This window comes from Armigeres subalbatus, chromosome 2 (genome assembly GCF_024139115.2).
Source record: "Armigeres subalbatus isolate Guangzhou_Male chromosome 2, GZ_Asu_2, whole genome shotgun sequence".
Lineage (NCBI taxonomy): Eukaryota > Metazoa > Arthropoda > Insecta > Diptera > Culicidae > Armigeres > Armigeres subalbatus.
This window is the reverse complement of record NC_085140.1, coordinates 212,011,456-212,037,413: the sequence shown is the minus strand read 5'-3', so window position 1 is coordinate 212,037,413 and position 25,958 is coordinate 212,011,456. Positions and strand designations below refer to the sequence as shown.

Below are 25,958 nucleotides of genomic sequence, written 5' to 3'. Positions count from 1 at the left end.
TTTACGGACGTTCCGGATTTTCCGGAAGGTCGCCTGGTAGCCACCTGCGGTCATAGCATTGTGAGGAATGTGTTTTAGGTCAAACATCTTCATCAGAAATAGTTTAGAAAAAATTGCGCTGCTCTCGGACGAATTTTCCAGAATGACCATTATTACGGACGTTCCGCATTATCCAGAAGGCCGCCTGGTGGCCACCTATGGTCATAGGTGAATGAGAACTGCGAATTAACTCCAAGGTTATTATAAGAAATGAAATAGACAAAATCGCGTTACTTAAGGATGAATTGTTAATGAAATTAATAAATAATTCATTACTGGTCACTTTTATCTGTGCACCTGAGCCTTTTATTTAGCTATAGTTACCCGATTCTATCGAATCACTTTTATTATCTTTTCAATTGATGAAGAACTAATTTTTTGAGGAATACATGGTGGTTTGGTGTAAATTGGTCTACTGACTAAAAAGATATCTCATTTTTACTCAATGTGTTGTACTTTTTACAACGGTGCGAGTCCCGGAAAGTTAACCAAATTATCAAAGCAGTGCTTTACTTTTTAAATTCCAACAGCTTGAAAATTTTATAGTTTTTCTTAAACGTTTCTTTACAATTTTACAGGTGCAATGGCTTGATCAACGGGCGGTTTATTTTATCCCCAAGACACTTCCAAACGATTCAAATATATATTATTCCGATAATTGCATTTATTAGTTTCTGCAGTATTCCAATAATTTAAATACTATCAATTTTACTTAAAGCCACTCGTCTCTTGTACGTTATAAGATTTGTTTTGTTTACCTTTCTTTCTGGCGCATCTCCTTCCCACATTATCATTTCAAGACAAAATTTTCAAAACGACTTATCTGCTTTTGTAAACAAAGATTCAAACGACGATTTGACGAATCTGATAGCTCTCCCATGCAAACTAACACCATCAACAGGTAGCGGAAACCTTCTGCTACCTGTTGGTGGTGTTAGTTTGCGTGGGAGAGCTATCAGATTCGTCAAATCGTCGTTTGAATCTTTGTTTACAAAAGCAGATAAGTCGTTTTGAAAATTTTGTCTTGAATTTGCTCTTCCTCGTACGGATACAAATATTGTCGGCGTAGCACCAACTTAGAATTCGTAAGTCGGGACTTCCGAACCGAATTTTCTTCCGAAGTTTTATCTGTCAAACTAATTGATGCGTTGTTTAGCGCATCTTTAGGCGAATCCAGCGCACTACTTCCGAAGTTGGGAAAGTTGCCTGTAATCTGGAGAAAAATCCAACTTCGGTATAAAAAGCGTTCTAAATTTATTCAGGATAGACAATATCGCTAGTTAAGTTGAAAACCGAAATGGGGGACTATCGAAGTTGGATTTTTCTCGCAACTGTTTCAAGGCCAGGTGTGTCTGGAAATTTCATGCTGCCGGTATTCTTCCGGTTTTTTTTCCACTCTGGGCTCCGGCTACATTTTTAACCTGGCAGAAAGCATTTCCAACCAGCTTCATTGTGATGTCTAACACAACTTCCCTTGACTTGCGCCATTTTTGCGCATCCCTCAGCTAAAAGCTCAGCAATGGCATCACGCGCAATTTTCTGTCAGGCAGGAGATAGGTTTGGTTGGTGCTGTTTTACGTTGATGTTGATTGGAGATTGTGGACTGTGAGCCCCAGCAACTAAATTAATTTCGGTGGAGTTTTTGTCTTTGGATTTCTCTGCTAGTTCGTCCGCCAAAGTCTTGTTTGCTTGCGTTGAGCTTTTATCAGTACTGCAGTCAAGTCAATATTGGAAATAGCAGCAGAAACTGACCTGACCTCCTCTAAAAGTTGCTCACTCAAAGAAATTAAATGAGGGAAGTCTCCAGTTGTGCTTCGTTTTGCTGCTGCTGATGTAATTTCAGTTATTGCCGCAGTCACATCTAACTTGGTTAGAGTTACCAAGTCGCTCTTGACTGCATTCATGAGGTCCGGCAGCAAGTCTGTTGTGTGTTCTGCTTCCGTTGTTGTTGTTTTTTTTTTCCAATTTCGTTTATTTGGTAGGCTCAGGCGTGTATAACACTTTACGGAGCCATGGTTCTTTGGGATATGTACAATCAATATAATTTTTTATGAAGTTAATAAGAGACTGGAAGAAGCCAACGTACTCGTGGTGACTCGAGGTAAGGTTTACAATGTTCAGGGATGGAAGGGGATTAGGATTCGGAAATCAGGGAATCATCATAATCAAAGAATGTCAGCTGCTCATCCGGTTATTTGGTGTCAGTTACGATGTGGTGTGTCGTCGTGCTCGAAGAATGGTTCGACTGGGAGCATCTTCCGGATGGCCAGAGCTACGGAGCTCTACGGAACAGACAGGCAGAGACTTAAAAAGAAACCCAGATTAATCCACCTAGCGGTGATGGCGTCTTTCTCGCGCAAAAAGGTAATAAATGTAGCCTTTACACTTACACCTCGATGATGTACAAGAAAGGCAAAACAGTTACACCGTCTAATGTTATGATAGTAAATTCACACTAGTAGACGACAGATGGCGCTGCCAAAAGTTTCTCGAATTTTCTGTGTTCGAATTTTGACTTTCGGACAATTTCATAGTACTATGAAACTGAACGAAGAGCATACTTACGCCTAAATGCGTGCAACACGAGCATCTTTATAGTACGATGAAACTCTTAATGGGAGCAAGCCACGGATAAACTTCAAAAATATTCATAGATGCAAGGCATTTTTCATAACACATTATTGTTCTATGTGACTATGTCTCATCACTATTTTAATATTATCTTTTTATGCGATTCGCAATTATTATGAAATTCAATAGTGATCAACAGCGTTTTAGTCTCTGTCGGATGCAACTTGTTGCAAGAAAATCGGTTAAGAGTTACTATGTGAAAAATTGGCTAATGTTTTTTATAGCATTGTGTGCACACACATACACACACACATAAACACACACATACACACACACACACACGGACAGACAGACATTTGTTCAGCTCGTCGAGCTGAATCGATTGGTATATAATACTATGGGTCTCCGGAACTCTTATCAAAAGTTCGTTTTCAGAGTGAAATGATAGCCTTTCGGTACAACTTTGTTGTACGAGAAAGGCAAAAACTTTGAAGAAAGAAAAAAAAACAAAGTATTAGATTTTGATGTTAGAAGAACAAAGAAAACCATAAATGGCCTGCATATAGACAACATCACGATCTCCCAAAACACCTCGAACTTCCCTGAAGGGTTGTTTACCTCGGGCCACAAGGGTATCCAATAGTCGCTCTCTGGAGGCGTCGTTTTCCGAGCAGAACCAAACTACGTGATCGATGTCATCATAATCGGCTCCGCACCTACATAAGTTGCTATCGACAAGGTTTATTCTGTACAGATGTGCGTTTAGTGAATAGTGATTGGACATAAGTCTCGACATCGTGCGAATAAAGCCTCGACTTAAGTCCGCACCTCTGAACCACGCTCGCGCAGAAACTTTAGGAACTATAGAAAATAGCCACCGTCCAAGTTCGTTGTGTGTCCAATTCCTTTGCCAACTCTGAAGAGTACTCTGACGGACTAATGGGAAAAACTCGTTGTTCGAGAGTTGTCTATCATAAACCTCACCTTCCTGTGCGCCCACCTTTGCTAGCGAGTCCGCCTTCTCATTGCCGTAGATTGCGCAGTGAGATGGGACCCAAACAAAGGTAATCTTGAATGATCTTTCGACCAAAACACACATCTGCTCTCTTATGTTTGTAAGAAAGTAAGATGCGTGCTTAACAGGTTTCATCGACCGGAGTGCCTCGAAGTTATCTAGGACAAGTGTGTTACTTGTTCCACATTTGATGAGTATTCTTAGTGAGAGCTCCCAGTAACGGTGCTTTAAAGGAGTGACTCCAGCAAGCACCTCCAGGCTCATGTTATGCGTTGAATGCATGCAGCCAAGGGCAATACGCAAACAACGATACTGAACACGTTCCAATTTGATCAGGTGGCAATCAGCTGCTGAGAGGAAGCAGAAAGAGCCATACTCTAAAACAGAGAGAATAGTCGTTCTATAGAGTTTGATGAGGTCTTCCGGGTGAGCACCCCACCATGTTCCGGAGATAGAACGTAGAAAATTGATCCTTTTCCGGCATTTTTCTATCAAATACTCAAATGGAGTTTCCAGGTACATTTGGAATCAAACACGACCCCAAGGTATTTAGAAGATAAAGATTGGTTGATGTTATCATTCAACAGCTTTAGTTTCAGTTGAGCAGGGTACCGCTTCTTAGTAAACACAACCAACTGAGTTTTTTGCGGTGAAAACTCGATCCCTAGATGTCTGGCCCAAACAGTCAGATTATCCAGGGTACTTTGCAATGGTCCTTGCAAGACAGCTGCACTTGGACCTCTTAGAGAGACCACGGCATCATCTGCAAGTTGTCTCAGCGTGCATTGTTCTTCCAAACAATTGTCAATATCTTTAACATAGAAATTATAAAGCAAGGGACTTAAACATGAACCTTGGGGAAGGCCCATGTAACTAGTTCTGGAAGTTGTCAGAGTGCCGAGTGTGAAGTTCATTTGTTTTTCTGACAACAAATTGTACAAGAAATTATTCAAAATAACGGGTAATCCATTACTGTGCAGATTGTCTGACAGTACTTCTATGGAAACTGAATCAAAAGCGCCCTTAATATCCAAGAATACTGAAGCCAATTGCTCCTTGTGCGCAAAGGCCAGCTGAATATCTGAAGAGAGCAACGCTAGACAATCGTTTGTTCCTTTCCCTTTTCTAAATCCAAACTGAGTATTTGAAAGCAATGCATTTTGTTCGACCCAATGGTCGACTCTTGAAAGAATCATTTTTTCCAATAACTTTCTCATGCATGATAGCATGGCAATCGGTCGGTATGAATTGTGATTAGACGCTGATTTCCCAGGCTTTTGAATAGCTATTACTTTGACCTGTCGCCATTCAGGTGGCACAATGTTGTACTCCATGAAACAGTTGTACAGGTCAAGTAATCGTCTTTTTGCGATATCTGGGAGGTTTTTCAGAAGATTGAATTTGATGTTATCGCATCCCGGAGCAGAGTTATTCGATGAAAGAAGAGACATAGAAAGTTCCAGCATTGAGAATGGTCCACCTAAAGAACCGGGATCAGTTACTGATTCTCGAAATAGCGGTTCTGCTGGTACGGAATCTGGGCAGACCTTTTTTGCGAAGTTGAATATCCATCGATTGGAGTATTCTTCACTCTCATTGGTGGAAATGCGGTTCCGCATGTTGCGAGCCGTTTTCCAAAGTGTTGTCATTGAGGTTTCTCGTGATAGTCCCTCAACAAAACGTCGCCAGTAGCTACGTTTTTTGCCTTGAGAAGATTTTGAGTTTTCTTTCGAGCCTCAAATACTCTTCAAAGCTCGGACCTTCCGTGTTTACGGAAGGCCTTGAAGGCATCAGATTTCTCAGAATACAACTTAGTACATTCATCATCCCATCCAGGAGTGGCTGGTCTTCTGATGACAGATGCACTTGGAACGGGTCGTTTCTGAGCTTCTAGTGCGCTTTTTTGAATCAACTCAATAAGGAATCTATATTCATCCAAAGGTGGAAGAGTATCAGTTGAGTCAATACCAATTTTTACCGCCGATGCAAATTTTTGCCAGTCAATGTTCTTCGTGAGATCGAAAGGAACATTAACTGGCTCAGATTGTTGATAGCCACTCTTAATTGTGGTGACTATCGGCATATGGTCACTACCATGGGGATCTTGAATTACCTTCCACGTGCAATCTAATGATAGTGAATTTGAACATAAAGACAGATCAATACGGCTTTGTTGACCATTTGGTCCTATTCGAGTTACTTCACCAGTGTTCAAAATATTCAAATTGAAATCGTCACACAAATCATAGAAAATAGGCGCTCTATAATCGTCATACGTTTCGCCTCATCCAATACCATGTGCGTTCATATCACCCAATATCAATACTGGAGATGATAGGAGGGAGACTGCGCTCCAAAAATGTCGACGATTAATAGAGGCATTTGGAGGAATGTACACTGAAGCTATGCAAAGATCTTTATTCTTCACATTTACTTGGCATGCGACGATTGCTAAGCCGGGAACAGTCGGAATGGGAATTCTGTAGAAGGAGTAGCATTTTTTGATCCCCAAAAGAACGCCACCATAGTGGTCATCCCGATCTTGGCGAATAATGTTAAAATCGTGGAAGTTGATTTCATCTTCAGAAGAAAGTCATGTTTCCCAGAGTGCAAATATATCGCAATCGGAATTGCGAATCAAAAACTTGAACACGTCTAATTTATTTTTAAGACTATGACAGTTCCACTGCAGCACAGTGATTGTATCTTGTGTAATAGCCGTATTATCCATCGAAAGATACAATTCCTGCAAGAAGGGGCCATGAAACAGTCAATTGCTTCAGATAACTTTCCACTGTTGGTATAAAGAGGTCAATGATTGGCCTCAATGAAATCGGAATATTGAATAAATTCAAAAAACGGTCCACAAGGTCCTTAAAGGAGATCAACCCTCGCTTGGACGGAATTCTTTTTCTAGAAGTGCGAGTGACATTCTTTTTTTCGTTGATAGTCCTAATCGGATGTTTCTTTGAAACATCGGTTTTTGGCAATGGCGGGAATGTCTTGCTGCAACTAGGATCTAAAGGAGCAGTGAAGACAGGTTGCTTCGGGATTTTAAATAATCCCCCATTGCCTTCAGATTTTGGCAAGCTTTTATGGATGACTTTTGATTTCTTACGGCGCGATCCCGGGGAAGACGGTTGCTTCCTCTTTTCGGGCAAGTTGTTGTTGTATTAGTTATTGCTTTAACAGCTGCAGCTGCTCCCGAATTGGCGGCCTTTTCCACAGCCATACCGGTGAGTGCTAAAGCTGTGTCCAGTAGGGCTGATAATTTGTTTTTAATTTCCGTAGCACTATTTTTGCTACTGCTGGTAATGTTTGAAATGTTTTGCTTAATGACACCAAACATTTTTTCTACGCGTTCAAGCGTTTCGTCGTAAGTGGTAGCTAAGCTTTCGTAATTAGAAAGCAGTTTATGGTTAGCAGACAATGTGCGCTCAATGTCTTCTTTAATATTATAGAAAGATTCTGACAAATGTTGCAGGTTTTGTTCAAAGGTGAGTTTTTCCTGACAGTCTTGACATAGTGGGAGCTAAGCATATGCGGTATTTCGAAAAATTTCGTTTTTGGGCAGTCGAAACGAAATTCCGCGGAACTTGAGTATGGCGAAATCTGATATTCTGAAAAATGAAAAATTTCGACAGAAAAATCATACTTTTAACGAAATTAAACGGAATTTCGCGGAATTTCGAAATGAATTTTTAATAATTTAAGTTGTCAAATCATAAAAAAAAATTCGGCTGCGCCGCTAAATAAATCATTCAAACTCTAAATCTCATTACGTAATACAAAACTGTATCTAAAAGTGTTCAAGTATAAATCGTAATGCATATCTGCTGATTTAAATAATATTGTTCAGTGACGTGAAAATAATTTGTACATCTCATCGTTTTGGTAAGCTTTTTTTGACTGAGTTGTGTAAATAAAATGTAAAAATCTTGGAGGCTCAATTGCCGTGAAGCGTAACGGAGCCGAGATCAAGTTTATTATTACATTCTTATACATAGTGTTAGTTTTGGGGAAATGTAATGTATTATGAGGCGATTTTTCGATCTGTGCTCTAGTTGTGAAAACTTTTCGGTAAGCGAAATATTCCTCACTGATCTACTGAGTATTGTTTGTTTTCCGTTGTCTTTTGAACGAATTCAGTTTGAGCAACCATTTTTTGAAAACAGTGAAATGGAGATAGTGATGTTTCAGAAGTTTTCCTGATTTAGTAGATTTTTAGATCTTGGCAGATTTAAGAATGCTCCAGATTTTGGACATTCTCTGATATCTCATTTATTTCAGATTCTGGAAATGATTCAGAACCTTCCGATTGAAATCATTGGCATGACCTAAACTTTTACCTTCAGATATTTTTGATTCCGTATATCATGCACGCAAAAAAAAGCGTTCATGTACTCCTGAACTAACGAGTTCACGGTGTATTTTAAGTCACGGATTTGGGACTGAAGCTCCTGAATCCATGACTTGAATCACGGTGTATTTTTGCTGGTTCATGAATTCGGGAACCTTTTTTTGCGTGTGGATATCTAGAATTTTCTCACATTTTCTAGATCCTGCAGATCCAGATTATTCAAATGCTTCAAAGTTGTATCGATTTTCTGTTACACTCGTGCCGGTGCGACGCGTTTTTCGTAGGGCAGTTTGTTGTTAGTTTGGACGAGCTGCTGGTTTTAAAAGTTAATATTTAGCGTAAATGTCTGCGTTTGAGCTTGTTGGCAAAAAAGGCTTTCATATTATTCTCAAGGTCTGCAAAGATTTATAACTGTTGATTTTAAGTATTATATTCATTTTTTGTCATTTTTTATCTAACAGTCATATTTTTTTAAGTGAAATCTTTTGTGTTTGAATCTTTCGCTTCTCTACAATAAATAATGGATAGGAAGGAGGATAAACATCAAGTTTTGAAACACATTGAAACACACAAATTAATTTTGTTACACTGGCCACCACCTTGTCAGAGCTATCGATTGAATAGTAATAAGGCAGTCTCGATTTAATTGTCACGTCATGTCCTAGCTTTCAGCAAACACGTACCGTTTTGACTCAAATTCCGAACACTCGCTTTTAAATGCCCATTTTGGCTTTATTTATGTCATTTTCTCCATAGGAGCTTGAATTCTTTTGTAATCTTGATCCTCAGTACAAAAAAACGGTGAAAACTTTAGTTTTAGGGTGCTAAAACGCCAGTGTTCGGGATTTGAGTTGTTTAGATGCTCAAAATTACCTTGATCCTATAACTTCAGTATGTAACGTTTTACGTTTTTTACCGCTTTTAAGTTACGTAAATTTTCGTAGCTTCAGACGTTTTTATCTTTTTAAGCAAAATCAAGTGTAAATAAGTTTTTGAAAATAGTTTTACGTGTCGTCTATTTTAGTTGAATTTAATATTTGTAGTTATTTGTAGTTTTTGACGTTTTTTTTTCTTTTAAAGTAAAATAATGTTCAAATTCAAATTAAATTCGATACGTGTCAACGAGAAAGCAATTCGTCGACATGGTTTGTGTCACGACTAAATGTTGTGATGTTTGAGTACTATGACGACAGCCATAATCAATATGGCAACGATACTTTGTAATGTTCTATGTAGTAAAGTTAGCGCGATGTTTCCGAAGGCGCGAACTCTATGTCGCCTTTTGAAATTTAAATTGACGCAATTACTAAATAATGGGTTAATTGTTGTAGAAGGTTTCTTGCTCAAGAACGAACTCAAACTCGGTCATTTCGCTTCCATAACGGCTGGCAGTTAGAAGTTTTGCGAGTTTAAGAGTTTTATATAGAGAATTTGTAACTTTCTGTCAGTTACGCCCGCTCAGTACATTAGACTCTCGCTCAAACTCAGGGTCGGCTCTTTCATACCGGGATAAGCAAGATAAAGGAACAAGTATAAGTAGATGTTTCGACGGCAAATGATTTTATTGAAGAAAGTCCCTAACGGCCCTAACTGCCCTAGCTACAACCCTACCAAATACAATCTACTTACGCCGTGTGTGGTGGTCGTGTTTGGGCCCGTTGAACTGGCAGTCACTGGGAAGGAACGTCGTTGTCCGGATCACATCCACGTGGTATATACGAGTACCAGCGGCTTGCTGGATTCAATCGTCCTCGGGGTAGCGCTCGTTGATGAAGATTCGTTCCTGCTCCGTATAAAAAGGGGGTTCTTCTGACCGGGCCGTTGCCACGCGGTCGACTTGGATTGACTCGGTACGTTGAGGTTAGCCGGCTCACCGGTTGGCGTCAGCTTGATGCTACGATCGGGCACCTGGTTTGCTGTGCCCACAATATTTGCGTAGTCGCCGGTCCAACTTGGGTCTCCGGGAAATGCGGTTTGACTCGCGAACAATTGTTCCGTCGGTCGTGGGTTGGGTTTGCTTCTGACGTGGGTTCGAAGCTCCAAGACTCCGGAAGACACTTGGACACAAAACGGCGATTACGATGGTTACTGTCCAGAAACTTCAATGGGTTTCGTACTGACTTGCACTACACCTTGGATTATCACTTTTGGAAAAATAGCTGTGTTCGCTCATCTGGTGCTCGAGCAAGTGAACGAGATGAATCGGCAAAATCATCCAGGAACCAGTTAACAGGCTTTTTCCATCCCACTAGGTAGTGGTGTTGTCGGTCAAAACTGCTACCAAAACTGCCAGCATAGTGAATGTGGTAGTGTAGTGTTGTTCAAGTTGCTGAACAATTTGTATTCAGTGTACTGTGAGTTTGAAATAACTGTTTGCCGTCTTGCCTTCTATCATTTATTTTGCATGTTTTTTATTTCATATTACTATAGGTTTTTATTTAGGACTAACGTAGATAATGAATTTTTATGTATGGTTTTGTTCACCCCTACTAGCTTTCTAAATAATCTACTTTTACCTTTTCCTTTATTTATTTAAGTTAAGACTAAGAATGAGTTTGAGTCCTTTGAATTAAGTAGGCAAACTGAGTGTTTGGTTACACTACCGCACCGCTCAGGAAAAAATTATTAACAAAGTTAATAATTTTAGAAAAACTAAATAGCAACTCCTGCCATACCGCACCTGTACCAGAATACAGCTTATGTTAAATAAATAATGCATAGCATAATAACTAATCATAATTCTTTGAGAACTATTAACATATATACATGGTTAATCGAAATATGAACAAACTTTTCCGTGGTAAATAAACCAAATCTCATTCAAATAACAGAATTTATACACAATACTAGAACGAAATACATAACAACTATTTTGTCAAGCACCTGTGACATTTTTGTTTGACAATGCCCTGTTTAGATGAACTATTCGAGATCTGCCGCGGCAACAAAGATGAGTAATATCATTTTAACGAATCGATTGGCCAAGGATCATTCATAGTAAGCACCCTCTTTGTCAATTCATATATTCTCTAAACAGAACTTTATCAAATTTGATGAAATACAGCCATTGAGCACTTTTAAAATCACGCGTGATAACCAGTTCAATGACTGGTTTAAGGATTTAAATAATAGGTAGCTTTTCAATTGGCTTGTGAGGATCAAAGATTGTTGACGATCCACCGTACAAGAAGTACATAGAGCTACATAAATCGTCTCCCTCAATTATGCATAATCATAAATTTTTTGGTACCTATAAGTAATACTAACCTGGTAGCATACTTTTATCATTCCTCATGAGGAAATACTTCGCGGCTGAGGTTGATAGCCTGTATAATTCCTTGTAGAAGTTAACACATGGATCTTCAAATACTAATTTACGAGGATCACATCGACATACTGTTTCTTTCCACGTACATTTAACATACTATCACTACTCGAGCACATATAGTATTAGGCTTTCAAATCGCCCGCTGAAAAAACACCTAAGCTCTTACCGTTGAGGTCAGCCACCTCATATGAGCACGAGCCTTTCCTTGCTAGCACAATGCATGGCTCATATACCTCGCCAAGCTTGGCGTTGAAGTAATTGCCAGCAACAGACTGACGGAATGTACGCTTGTAAATTCTCTGCCCGATATCGAAGGTCGGGGAATATCGTTTGTGTCGTAGATCGTACCTTTTCTTGGTACTCTCATGAGCTTTTCGGAGATTGTTCGTCACCGTTTCGTAGACCGATTTACTCACAATCTTCATTCGCTCTATTCTCTCCTCTTCAGTGAGGGTCTCATTCTCGAGACGGTGTTCGGACCCTTTCGTAACGATTTCGTGACCGAATATCACCTTAAATGGGGTAAACTTCGTTGTGGCATGAACCGTATTGTTTAGGGTGAACTCCACTTCGGAGATCCTGGTATCCCATAATTTCTGGTTCTCCCGCACATAGCTACGAATCATAGCATTTATTGTGCGATTTAGTCGCTCCGTAGGATTGGCTTGACTACGATGTCTAGCGCTAGCCCAATGTTGTACATCGTACTTCATTAATAAATTTTGAAATTCCTTTGAATGGAAAGTGGTGGCGTTGTCAGAAATAATATACTGTGGAACGGATAGCCGCCTGAACCACTGCTGTTCCAGAATCTCACAAACGCTACTGGATGATATCTTTTTGACTGGTGTTAAGAGGCAGTACTTGGAAAATACGTCCATAAGTACCAGCAGGTGAGCATTACCTCGTGAACTCCTCGGAAGAGATTGTATGTAGTCCATTGTGAGAATCTGGAATGGTTTGGTGGTGACGCGTTGGTGGCCCATTTCGGGAACAACAGATGCGGTTGAGGGTTTTATTAGCTTGCACGTTTCGCAGTTTGCAACATAGTGCTTCACATCTGCGGACATACGTGGCCAGTAGTAACGTCTTTTAATTTTTTCAATCGTTTTCTCATAGCCCACATGAAATGCACTATCGTGTTCCTTTGTGAGAATTTCAGCCCGCTTTGATTTTGGTACACATAATTTCCAATCAAAAGCGTAATCGAGAACGTCAGACTGTGAGGATACATACTTATAGAGCTTGTTATCCTCGATTTTAAAATCAATGAATTGCTCTGGACAATCGTGAACTGATGCAAATAACCTAGAGTACCAATCGTCATTTAAGTCAATCTCAGAAATTTCCATCGACCTTGATAGCGCGTCCGGTACAATATTCTCTCGGCCCTTGCGATGTTTGAGCACAAGATCGTACTGTTGGAGCTCAATGCTCCACCGCGATAGTCTAGATGAAGTCCGCCATTTCGATCTCATGATAAAGGTGAGCGCCGAAGAATCGGTCATCAATGTAAATTGGGTGCCTTCAATATAGCACCGAAACTTATCGATGCACCGCAAAGCCGCCAATCCTTCTTTTTCAGCTGCGTGATAACTTAGTTCTGCTCCTTTTAATTTTTCCGAATGGTAAGCAATCACTTTCTCCTGGCCATTCTGGATCTGAGTTAAGACACCCGCAATTGCATGATCGCTTGCGTCCGTCTGCACAGTGAAAGGTTGCTTAAAATCGGGATTAGCCATTACGGGAGCGCTAATTAATTTCTCTTTTATTGCGCGGAATGCCTGATCAGCCTCTGATGTCCAATCGACCTTTTTCGGCTTATTTTTCAGTAAATTTGTTAACGGAACTGTTAGAGCGCTAAACTGGTCAATAAACCGTCGGTAATAATTTACCATACCGAGGAATCGGCGTAGAGCGCGAACCGATCTCGGCACCTCATACGCAACAATCGCGTGAACGCGATCAGGATTGGGCCTTAAACCGTCCTTTGACAAAATATAGCCCAGGTATGGCAATTCCAAAACGCAAAACTTTGACTTGATAAGGTTTATTCGTAAATTGGCTTCCCGTAACCGCTTGGCAAGTTCCTTCAAGTGAGCGATGTGCTCCTTGAAGGTCCTGGATGCCACAACAATATCGTCTAAATAGACGAAAATATTGGGCTCCAGTTCCCCGAATCCTAGCACCCGATCCATCAGCTTGCTGAGCGTTGCTGGACTATTTGCAAGTCCGAACGGAAGACGCTTAAACTGATAGAGTCCTCTTCCTGGAATAGAAAATGCAGTGTACTTACGTGACTCGGGACTAAGCGGAATTTGTAGAAAGGCTTGACTCAGGTCTATAGTTGTAAGATATCTGAAAGCACCCAAGCGGCTCAAGATGCGGGTCTGGTGCGGTAGCGGATAAGCATCCCGCTTTGTACGCTCGTTCAATTTCCTCGCATCAAGGCAAAGACGAACGGCGTCACTATCACGCTTCGTGACTGGTACCACCGGTTGGGACCAATCCGATCGTGATCGCTCGACAATATTGTCTCGAATCATGTTGTCTAGTGCGGTGTGTATGCGACTTTGGACTACAGGGCTCCATGGGTATGGGTTTTTACGAATCGGAGGTTGCTCGCGGAATTCGTCCCTGATTTCGATCGTGTGAGAAAGCAAATGTGTACATCCAATATTACCGGGTTCGGGTATTAAAAAAGAGGTTTTAACATCCTCGAGTTCTTTTTGTTCTTCGAGTGACAATGAGATTTCAGTTTCAGGCAGCTCTTCAGAAACGTCCATCGTTTCGATAAACGATTCTCTCAGAGAGGGATAAATCCCAAACTGATCCCAAAACTTCATTCCCAAGTAGCATTGGCGTTTCAAAGAAGGCGCAATCACAAAGGACACCATTTTTGTGACCCCGTTAAATAAAACAGGTACTTCCATTTCGCCTAAAACTTGCACTGGATGACCTTCCGCCGTGATTAAATTTAGATTAGAAGGTGAATATTTAAGGTTCAGACTCTTGACTAGCCGTTCTGCACCTTTTCCGAGAATGTTGCGATTGGTTCCGCTGTCTAGCAGCGCCATTAGTTTTATGCCTAACAATTCAATTCTTACGAACGGTCGATTGTCTCCGTGTGGGTGGAGAAATATCGTATTTACCTCCTCGCACCGGGAATAATTAGCCATTGAATGATAACCCAGTTTTGTTAGCATAGAACTAATAGAGGCGCATTCGCCACCTTGAGGGCTTATAAGCTGTTGTTCAAGACCACTCTGCCTCACTGAGCAGCCTTGTCCATGTTTTTTGAAGTGCAGTACGGACAATCTTTTTGCAAAAATCCCGGAAACCCACAAATATCACAGAAAGTTTGTTTTACCTGCGAACATTGTGTGAAGTTATGTCCGAAATTATGGCAGTTGAAACAGGTACCCCTTTTTGTCGGAACATATGACTTCAAAATTTTCTCCAGGGTGTTAAGATTTCTACTTGTTCCCGGTTTTTGGTTTTCTGCTTGACCAACAGGCAGTTCTTGCATCTGATCCCGACACTTGCTAGTTGAAGACTGATAGCCTGGTTTCGGATTCGTACTCTGTTGATTGCCCTTGTATTTCGATTGTCTGTCAGAGTTTGTGAACTCTCTTTTATATTTGTCTCCTTTGTTCCACGGTTTGACGCTGTTCGAAGGTAGTTTTCTATTTTCGCCTATCTCGTTGACCTGCCTCTCGGACTTATATGTCCGACCACTCTCCCTATCGATTCGCGTGAACCACTGCCAATTGATTGAATCAAAGCTTTTACCGAACTCTCGCATTTTGGGGATCGTTGTAATATTCGCCGCCAACATGGAACTCTTGTACTCAGAGCGCATGTTTCGGAAGAGAATTTGAAATTTTCTCGTATCATCGGGAGGAACCGTCATATTTCTGAAAATCCTAGTCATCTCCAGGTAATAATCCTGGAAACGTTCTCTCGGGCCCTGCTTTCGCAAATGAGCTTGACGTTCGTACTGGTAATCTATGTCGGGTGGAAGAAACTCTCGCTTCAGCTCATCAACTAGATTATCCCAAGTACCGAGCTCATTCTGGGCATTGACCTCCATAAACCAAGACCGTGCTTTGCCAACTAACAAGTGATACGCAGCGTTGTAAAGTTCCTGTTTTGTGAAACCTTCTGATCGGGCATTGAAATCAATTTCCCGTAAAAACTCTACCAAGTGTCGACCATTGTCGGATCCATCGTAACGAACCTTCCACTTATGTATAGGAAGTCGTTTACTACCTGTATCCCGGACAGTATTCGTCTGATCAGGAACAATTACCGCTACATCTGAATCACTCGTAGATGCGACTCGCGCTGATTTTTGTGTCGCAAGATTCTGATCTTTTATCAGCCAGTTCATAAATTCTTTGTATGAGAATTTAGGCTTGACTGGGGCCTCCAAACTAAGCACTCCTGATTCCTGCAAATCATCATTCTTATCGAATGCCGTGCTATTTCGTGACTCTTGAGGTGTTGGTTTACCTTTCAAAGTCTGATTTTCATAAGCCTCCATTCTTGTCAACATCTGGTCCAACAGAGATTTCAATTGAGAATTCTCTAATCTTAAAATTTCGATTTCGTTAGCGGGAGAGCCACCAACAGCTCCAAGGTTTTCATCTGGATCGTTATCCCCCCTTTGGATAAATAAGTCACCAATCTGATTCAGATCCTGCTCATCATCAACTCCCTTCTGATTTTGTTTATCGTAATCTGGGTTTTGCACCACTTTGTCTTTGGGTTTTGCCCCCTTATCTTCAGGGAACGCATAACGTAACTTTTGCAAACTGTCATTGACGATATCGATCTCTGCCCTTCGAATTTCAGGGTATGGAGATGCAATAGAGTAATAGGTATTTAAGAGCCTCAAACAACTTCCAGCAGTTTCGCGCTAATAGTGTTCAGCTCGGATTCTTCTGTTGTGTAGCTCTTCGCTCGCGACAACCGAAATAGGTAATGTAGCAATCGAGTTCTGTATTTTCGATCCGGTATCCTTTTGTGCGGTCTATTTTCAATAATTTGTTTTATTTCGCACACCTTCTGATCACACAATTCCAACTCTTCGACCATTGTATTCAAAACCCGTTTGTATTCGATATTAGGTGCATCTGTCGACCCTTCACTCTTTAGTTCTGCTCTACATTTTCGATCTAGAACCGTTCGTGGTTCATTGTGGATTTCTACATCGCGTATGTACAATTCGTGTTCCAATTCGTCATCATGAAGATGAGCGACATTCATTCCAAAGTATTGGGTGATAAAATGATCCATTTTCGAAGTGTTACTTGTACAAAGCAATCGTACAACAGCAAGTTTCACCAAATTTGATAACCTAGATTTTTGGTTGCTTTCTCAAGCCAAGCATAAATTGTTTATACTAACGATAGATATGCGTACTGTGGATTTGAATGCCTTTTGGAGATTTACCAAACACGAACGCGACTGAAGTGATTGAAATAATTTGTTAATAATCCTAGGTGATATACTTTCGTTACTATTTTTATGCAACGTATTACTCAACAGAAACCGTAACTGGATTCAATTACCAGTATCACCGGCGTAAACAGTTATCGCTACCGTTTCCCTCCCTTGCTTACCTCGAAAAAAATATGAAATATTTTTTTGTTGGTTGCCAAAGTGTAACTTTCTGTCAGTTACGCCCGCTCAGTACATTAGACTCTCGCTCAAACTCAGGGTCGGCTCTTTCATACCGGGATAAGCAAGATAAAGGAACAAGTATAAGTAGATGTTTCGACGGCAAATGATTTTATTGAAGAAAGTCCCTAACGGCCCTAACTGCCCTAGCTACAACCCTACCAAATACAATCTACTTACGATAAGCAAGATAAAGGAACAAGTATAAGTAGATGTTTCGACGGCAAATGATTTTATTGAAGAAAGTCCCTAACGGCCCTAACTGCCCTAGCTACAACCCTACCAAATACAATCTACTTACGCCGTGTGTGGTGGTCGTGTTTGGGCCCGTTGAACTGGCAGTCACTGGGAAGGAACGTCGTTGTCCGGATCACATCCACGTGGTATATACGAGTACCAGCGGCTTGCTGGATTCAATCGTCCTCGGGGTAGCGCTCGTTGATGAAGATTCGTTCCTGCTCCGTATAAAAAGGGGGTTCTTCTGACCGGGCCGTTGCCACGCGGTCGACTTGGATTGACTCGGTACGTTGAGGTTAGCCGGCTCACCGGTTGGCGTCAGCTTGATGCTACGATCGGGCACCTGGTTTGCTGTGCCCACGATATTTGCGTAGTCGCCGGTCCAACTTGGGTCTCCGGGAAATGCGGTTTGACTCGCGAACAATTGTTCCGTCGGTCGTGGGTTGGGTTTGCTTCTGACGTGGGTTCGAAGCTCCAAGACTCCGGAAGACACTTGGACACAAAACGGCGATTACGATGGTTACTGTCCAGAAACTTCAATGGGTTTCGTACTGACTTGCACTACACCTTGGATTATCACTTTTGGAAAAATAGCTGTGTTCGCTCATCTGGTGCTCGAGCAAGTGAACGAGATGAACCGGCAAAATCACCCAGGACCCAGTTAACAGTCCTTCCTTCATCCCATTCTAGGCCCACTAGGTAGTGGTGTTGCCGGTCAAAACTGCTACCAAAAACTGCCAGCATAGTGAATGTGGTAGTGTAGTGTTGTTTGAGTTGCTGAACAATTTGTATTCAGTGTACTGTGAGTTTGAAATAACTGTTTGCCGTCTTGCCTCCTATCTTATATTTTGCATGTTTTTTATTTCATATTACTATAGGTTTTTTATTTAGGACTAAGATAGATAATAAATTTTGATGTATAGTTTTGTTCATCCCTACTAGCTTTCTAAATAATCTACTTTTACTTTTTCCTTTATTTATTTAAGTTAAGACTAAGAATGAGTTTGAGTCCTTTGAATTAAGTAGGCAAACTGAGTGTTTGGTTACAAATTTGAGTAAAGTTTAGTTCGTCGAGGTAATTAAAGTGATTGGAGTGATTTTGTACGTGATTGTAATTAGTTTTTTTTTTGTTCGTTCTGTAGATTTGATTCTGTTGTCGGTGTAGCCGACTCTCGCAAATTTCAAATTTAAATAGTACACCCAGGTTTTTTTTTACACGGTTGGAATTCATCAATTTCTCGGTAAACCCGAACTTTCACAACTTTTTAAATACCCCCTGAATTTTCTTTGATTTTTTGTGAATTTTTTGGTGGGGTCAACTCATTGTTTCATTGACGCTGAAGGTCTTAAACGACTAAAACCAAACCGTGTAAAAAAAACCTGGGTGTATAGTGTACCAAAAAAGGTAAATTTTTGTAGAACTATTCGTTGAATGTTTAAATGTTAATTTATGTTTCGCGTTGGACTTCCAGCGCGTGGCGCTTTTTTTGGTACGGGCTGGAATTTCGGAGTCGACCCGGAGTCGACGAAAAGGGTTTACGGCATTTCCTCCGTTTTATCGTTTGGAGGAGTTTTTTGTGGAGTCCGTGCGCTCGTCAAGGCCCGCCCTTCGGGGTAGCGAAACGGAGTGTGGTGAAGTTTCGCCAGAAAGAAAGCGAAAAGTGAACCGTCGATCGCTAATCAATCGACGGTGGTCCAAAACGTTCCGAACCCTACGGACCGTTCGGAGAGTTCGGCGCGTGGAATACGTCGCCAATTGCGTACCACAGTGCCGGATTGGAACCGAAGGCGAGAGTTCATTTCATCACGGGCGGTCATAGCCGTAAAAAGCGAAGCCGTGCGGAGGTACGTTGGCCCTTGTCCGGAGGGGAAAATCAACCCGGGAAGCGCGACATCCGTCGACGCAGCTCCCTCGAGGAAATCGGAGGCCTTCCGTCCAGCCGCCACCCACTTCGCAACTTTAGTTCGGCCATATTTGCACGGGCTCATCAGCTGCGCACCATCCTGCAGCTAGGCGATTCTTCTGTCGCCGCCATCGTCAAGGACAGCTTCGCCGCCATTGCCACGGACAGGTTCGACGCCATCGTTCCGAACCGGTTCGCCGCCATCGCGCCGGCGAAACCCAGCAAGTCTACGACTAAGAAAACCTACGCCGGTATGTGACTAGTGTATAGACATGGCCATGATCTAGATAACCATTTCCATATCCGTACCAATTCCAAAAGTGTTCAACCCGAAACAAATAAACCCACATGAATTGTAAGTAAGAAGATCAAATAGTTTTTTCAGTTGGAGTAATCGCAGAAAGATCACTCTGTTCGCTTTTCCGTTCCGTTCCGTTGACTACGTTGATTATTCGCTTTGCTTAATTTCTGCCGGGATTTATTGGCGGGTTGGAAGAGTTTGAGGGTAACATAACTTGGGAGGTGGCCGAATTGGAGAAGCACTGGGTGCAAGGCAATATTTTAAGTTTCAGCCAGCGACCGTTCGAGTGACCCCTGAGGAGAGAAGTCGAGTGTTAGTCGGGCAAAAGAACTCGACCGGTGGTCTTCCGGATCCCGGAAGTGGCGCTTAAGCCACCGGTTAATCATAAACCTCGAGCAGAAGCAACGAACGGTTACAAGTAGACCCTAAAGACCCTCAACTTCAGTAGGCTCAAATTATCTATTTTCTCTTAATTATTCAAATCTGTTACAGATTTATTTAAATTCAATTTCCAATAGCAAAGCGAGGCAAGCAGGCTGAACCCGGGACTGTCCTGCATGATCCGGGACGTTTGGCCACTGTAACCTAATGCCTACATGCAGATAACATGATGGTGTTGCTAGAGTAAGCGGCTATTATTTTTATGGCTCGACTCACACCACAACGTACCATAGATTTTTTTCTAATTGTTCTCACACAAAGTGAGTGAGAGGTGAAGTGATGAAACGAAAAAAGGTTTTCATCTAGCAGTAACGATTTTCGTTTATCTTCCAAGGCATAGAGAAAAGTGATGGATGAAAAATGTCCCTCGCCATAACCAAAAAAATGTTCGCCTAATATTCCCAACGGACCTCAGTGAACATTTAGAAAAAGTCGAGTTTTCTACTGCAACCAACAGCTTTCATACTGCTTAGATCTGTTGAAAAGACCAGTTTGGAAAGTTTCACAGATTCAATAAATCTTCATGAACTTGGTTGAAAATTTGCCTGGAGACTTTATTCAAGATGTATTGAGGGGTGGCAGTTTGAATCTGTAATATTTGTCAAAATGGTAAACAGGTCCAATCAATATGATATCTGTTGTTTGCAGTTAAAAAATCAGCTCTTTTTATTTTTACTGAGGTCTGTTGGAAATATTGAGCGATGAATATTTTTACATTGTTTATGGTGAGGGGCATACTTTTGAAAATGGTAAACAGGTCTAAAACTGATCTGTTACTTATGTCCGTTTGTAAAATAAAGCTAGATTCTCTCTATGGCATTTTGGGTAACAATATTGGGTTTAAAAATATTAAACAAAATTAATTATCTTCGCGGATTTTTTTATTCGTTTTTGCATTATGTACATATATATAATATAAAAAAAACTTGAAAATAAAAATTCCGCGGAAAAAAAATTAAATTTCGTTTCGTTCCGTAAAATTTCGAATCAAATGGACCTCGATTTCGTTTCGTTTCGAAGTCTCGGAAGTAAATCTGAATTTCGTTTCGTTTCGAAACAACAATAGCTTTTCTAATTTCGTTTCGTTTCGTTTCGTCAGAAAAAAATGTGTTATCGCATACCCTTAGTGGAAGCATGAAAGTCCGCAATACTTCCTCGTGATTGCGTTCCATTCCTACACATGCTGCGTGAAATGTACGTCTGTAGCTGCCGTGACATCGCCAAAGAAAACGATTGTCGTTTTGTTAACAATTCACCATTCCATACTTCATTGTCACACGCGGGTACTTACTTACGAGAGAAAAAAACCAGATCCAGTTGAAAACCGAACTGAGCTCTCGCGACAATCGCATTTTTTCCCCATTTCCGGATGTCGTAACTGTATCGCGAGTAGTGCGCATCTATGCCATAGCCGTGCGCCATCATGCGCACCACTCGCGATGCAGTTGCGACATTCAGAAATGGGAGAAAATGCTATTGTCGCGAGAGCTCAGTTCGGTTTTCAACTAGATCTACAATATTTATAGTCGCACCGCCACCAAACCGGACCGCGCGATTGAGCACTCGCGATGCGACGCGAGTCGCGACAATTCGAATTATGCCATTAGTAGTGCGCATTATGCACGCGTGGATGCACTATCATGCGCACTAATCTAAATAAGTTGGGACTGCAGATATTTTAATGTTATTGAAAAAAAAATCGATTTTCTACCATACACGGAATATAAAAAGTCAAAACAGCATCCGTATTTAATTAACAATGATTACCCAAAACTTTTTGGGACAAGCGCGGTGTCATCGTCATCAATAGACATAGCCCGCTGTCATCATTGAAAAGCAATATGAAAAAATAGTGCCCGGGACATCCTGGCTACGATCTGCCGATGGACTGAACAATAGGATGTCAGTAACCTGAGAACAATATTAGGACAAGGGCCCCGTACGCCTGTCACTCACAGAAAAAAATACTGAAAAGTAATCAGCGCGTAAGAAATAAAGACGTGGAAAATTACACTATTCTGGGCGTACATTGATTTTCTTCAACAAGTTCGCCCTAAATGTATGCAATTTACATAGCATTATGACACTTATTCGTATAAAAAGTGACATAATGCAATACAAATTGCATACATTCAGGTGATAATATCGTTTAAATTTACGCTCTTTTTGGCATTCCCTTTATGTGCATTACTTTCGTGTAAATTTCAACAACTTTTTCTATCTGTGCTGGCGAACAAAGCTCGTGTACTGTGCATCGAAGCTTAGAACCGGTATTGTACTTCCAGTTGAAAACCGAAGTGAGCTCTCGCGACAATCGAGTTTTCTCCCGTTTCCTTTTGTCGCAACTACGTCGCGACTAGTGCGCATCATGGCGCACGGCGGTGGCATAGATGCGCACTAGTCGCAATGCAGTTGCGACATCAGGAAATAAGGAAAAACTCAATCGTCGCGAAAGCTCACTTCGGTTTTCAACTGGAAGCACAATATTAGGGCGCAATTGCTAATGCGAACATGTTTATGTTCGGTTAGTTACTGCAAATACATTCTTTTTCTAGTCCTTATAACCAAGCAGGTATCACAAGCATACTACATCATTATATTGCTGCATGATTAAGTGTCAAAAGTGTGCATAAAAATTGCCTCGCCATAACAAAAATGTGGTAGAGAATTTACACTGTTGTTTAAATCTTAGAACCAAATCCATTTGTCGCACATGTCGGGGTAGGGATTCAGTGTTCCGCCTTCTCCCCCTGTATTAGGAGCAATAGTTGCCAAATTACAGCTTACGATTTTCATTTTCAGCACTGTATAATTGCCTACCTTACGGCTTTAAACGATTTATGGTGGATAATGCACCAACCTTTCATGTGCTGTAAAAGCATCCATCACCAGAGCTAAGATTAGGAAAAATCGAGAACTCCAGTTCGGCAATATTTTTTTACCTACCTGGCAAACATGAATTAGAACTGAGAGGTCAGTTAATTCCGAAAAAAAAAAGTTATTTAGTTTTGTAAAAATTCTACCGACCACCCAGAAATGCAATCAAAATTACAGGACATTCTTTTCCGAAGCTGCACGTCGACAAGGTCGTCGTTAGCATAATATGTATTCATACATATCATAGCATTCACTAGCAGTTTCGCGAATGCTTCTCCAACGTCGCCAAATATCATTTGATTGACTGTGCGTCTCAGCGCAAATCATGAGGCTTTTTTGTGGGGACCCACAGACCCTTAATTCGTAGAATTGACACAGGCTGGAAGGATGCAGTGGTCCGCAGTAAAACTTAAATTTGGACGTAACTTAGGTTCGTTTTAATGCGTTGAATGGCGTGCTTTGCTGGCGTACTTTTAAGTAAGGCAACTTGAGTCGAATTGTATTTTCCAATGATATGCATAGTTGACTGCAAGATGGAGTTGGACCATCCTTCGACGGGTTCAGTATATTCCTACTTGGTAAAGACTTAGCTAAGGCACATTCTGGTAGCTCTATGAATGGAAATAACAATTTAGTTACATGTTTGACTTATTCATAAGTGCAATATTATTACTGTTCAGGGAATCAATATTCGAGCAATGCCTAAAAATATACCCTTTGTCATCAACAGACACGTCAACTTTCACTCTTTTCTTCCCACGGAAATTTTACCTAATTTCCGTCAAAAGCAGGACTACTAAAACTGTGAGTAGTCCTGCTTTTGACGAAAATTTTGCACTAGAAATCCACCATACAACACATATTGAAACTAGCCTCAGGAATGAGTTATTGACAAACTACTAAATGATCGAACGCAGATTACTAAATAATCGATAACATCCTTGGCTCTAACAACATGATAATGGCTTTCTGAAAAAATGAAACCAACGTAATTATAATATCCTGTCTGTTATTTCAAAATCAACAATACATGTTTATAAACGTGAGTCAAAACATTGTTATAAACTACTCAGTCTATAAGTCGTAAAGATACCCTTCCCTATATTTTCTAAAATAATCTCTCCATAATGCCATACGTTTTTCGCATGGGTTCTTCTCCATTTCACACTGAACGCCAATGTTTAGCGAGTCAAGTTCGAAATGTTCCGCGTCTTTTTCGAAGTTTTGCACTGTAGTCCACTTGAACGCTAGCGGATGATCACCTCCGTCAGGTGTTGGATCATTATATTTTGCGAAGTTGGTCCACATTCGCACCATGGTACTTCTTACACGATATTCGGCACTTCCTTTTTCAAGTTGTTCCAGCATCGGCGACCTTTAAAAAAAAAAACTTGAAGCATTTGGATAAATTTGTGAACTTAATCTTACTCAAACAAGTAAAATATATCGTCCCCATGGCACGCCCCCTTCACTTGTCCGGATCTGAATATTTTTTTCGAGAAACTTAATCTTCCATCGTAGCAAAATCGGTAATGATATTGCTTCACATTGGGTTGATACTTCGCTATCCACTCGGCGCTGACGTTTGTATTCGTGATGAAAACGTTATCCGATAAAACGCTGCAAAGCTCATTTAGCGATTCTTTTCCGATTTGCTTTTTCCCAAAATAAAACTGTTGGATCTCTTGGCCAACTGCACGCCTATCAAGACCGGGTGGATTTCCCAGAAGTTGAGGCACGAGACGCTCTGGATTTTGGGCGAAATCCTCTAATCGCTTCCGTATCAGCCATAATCCGAGAATTCCTTCACCATCTGTACACCCGTTGATCAAAGGCATCCGGAGTGTGTCAAATGATTTCAAAATTTTCTCTGGTGTTTCCGTGATGATGCTGTCTTCCGAGAGGACCTCCTCTATGACCGGTCTGAAATACATCTGCAGTGCGAGGTGTTTTTCGCTTTCACTGCCCACGTCGTTTTGATACTTGACTAGTAATTTGGCTGGAGCTTTGAGAAGCGTGTCTGTAATGTAAGGTTCGTCTGTTAAAACCAAATGTTGAAAGCGAGGATAGTATTCATAGTTACCAAGGACTTTGGTATCATCGCTTCCTTCATATCCAAATCGTTGTGCGAGTTTTCGAGCCTTTTCAGCTGCAGATACTTGGAAGAACGATTCGGAACACGCAACGCCACTTTGGCAAATGACTTTGTGGAAGTATTTTCTGTAAATGTAGAAACAATGTAAATATGTATCCATATTATAGATAACCTTATTAATAAATAATATGTAATTATATTATAAACATTATAACACAAAGAATTGAAGCACAACCTGTTCTGTTCTTCTTCATGTGATCTCATTAATCAGTGAGCAGTGGTTAGAAATGTAATATATGAAGATTTATAACGATAAATGTGCTCAACCGTAGCATTTGGGGCCAAGATTTGAGCCATATACCCTACGTATATCAATAAAAATCTAAAATAACGCAAATCGCTTTGTTATTATTTTTGTTATTTTTTCATCAGAACTTACGATACTAATGGAAAACTTGTTTTTTTCTTTGCGAATATTATTAATATTGTTACAATAATGGAACATATGCTCACAGTTATGTTGAAGATTATAGTTAGTAGAAATAAAAACATACCCAACCATGCTTTCGCTCATCTATAGATTCCACTATCTATAGTAAAAAAAGGGCAGCATATAAAGCATGTGATAACGTAAAATTAGTTCATAAGAATTTAAATTATGTTTCATTTTTGCCTTTCCCCTACAGAATTGTGCTGAAAAATTATCTTTTCTCAGAAGCGGCATGCTTATAGCCGCTCTTTCTAAGCTCTTTTTAGTGGAATGTATTCAACCGTCTAAGACGAGCTTAGTACTCTCCATTGAATTTCACTAATTAGTTCGTTAACATTGCAGATACGTATTTCGACCACAACTGTGTGGTCGTCTTCAGCGACTCGTACTTGACTCGACTATTTATACTACGCTAGGTACCTAATCTAATCTTATTTACCTACTTTATTTACCTATACAGTTAATTACCTTATTGCTTAGGTAGAATCTTGAAGAACCAAGAGCTACCGTTTCCCTGATCCTCATTTAACAGCGCTGTTTATACCTGATGTACATCTTGGAAACAGCGGAGATCAACGGATACCTGGAGAGGACTATACGAGTGATCATCAACAA

General features: G+C 40.7%; 1 protein-coding gene across 1 annotated transcript in view; it reads right to left on the bottom strand.

Annotated features, from left to right (window-relative positions):
* Positions 1-23,749: 23,749 nt before the first annotated feature.
* Positions 23,750-25,958, bottom strand: part of LOC134209537 (uncharacterized) — a 46,081-nt gene continuing 43,872 nt past the window's right edge. The window contains exons 7-9 of the mRNA XM_062685514.1: positions 24,842-24,978; positions 24,187-24,778; positions 23,750-24,133 (exon numbers count right to left, since the gene is read on the bottom strand). Coding sequence (XP_062541498.1) covers positions 23,833-24,133; positions 24,187-24,778; positions 24,842-24,978 — 1,030 coding nt within the window. The 3' untranslated portion in view covers positions 23,750-23,832. The remainder of the gene's footprint in view (positions 24,134-24,186; positions 24,779-24,841; positions 24,979-25,958) is intronic.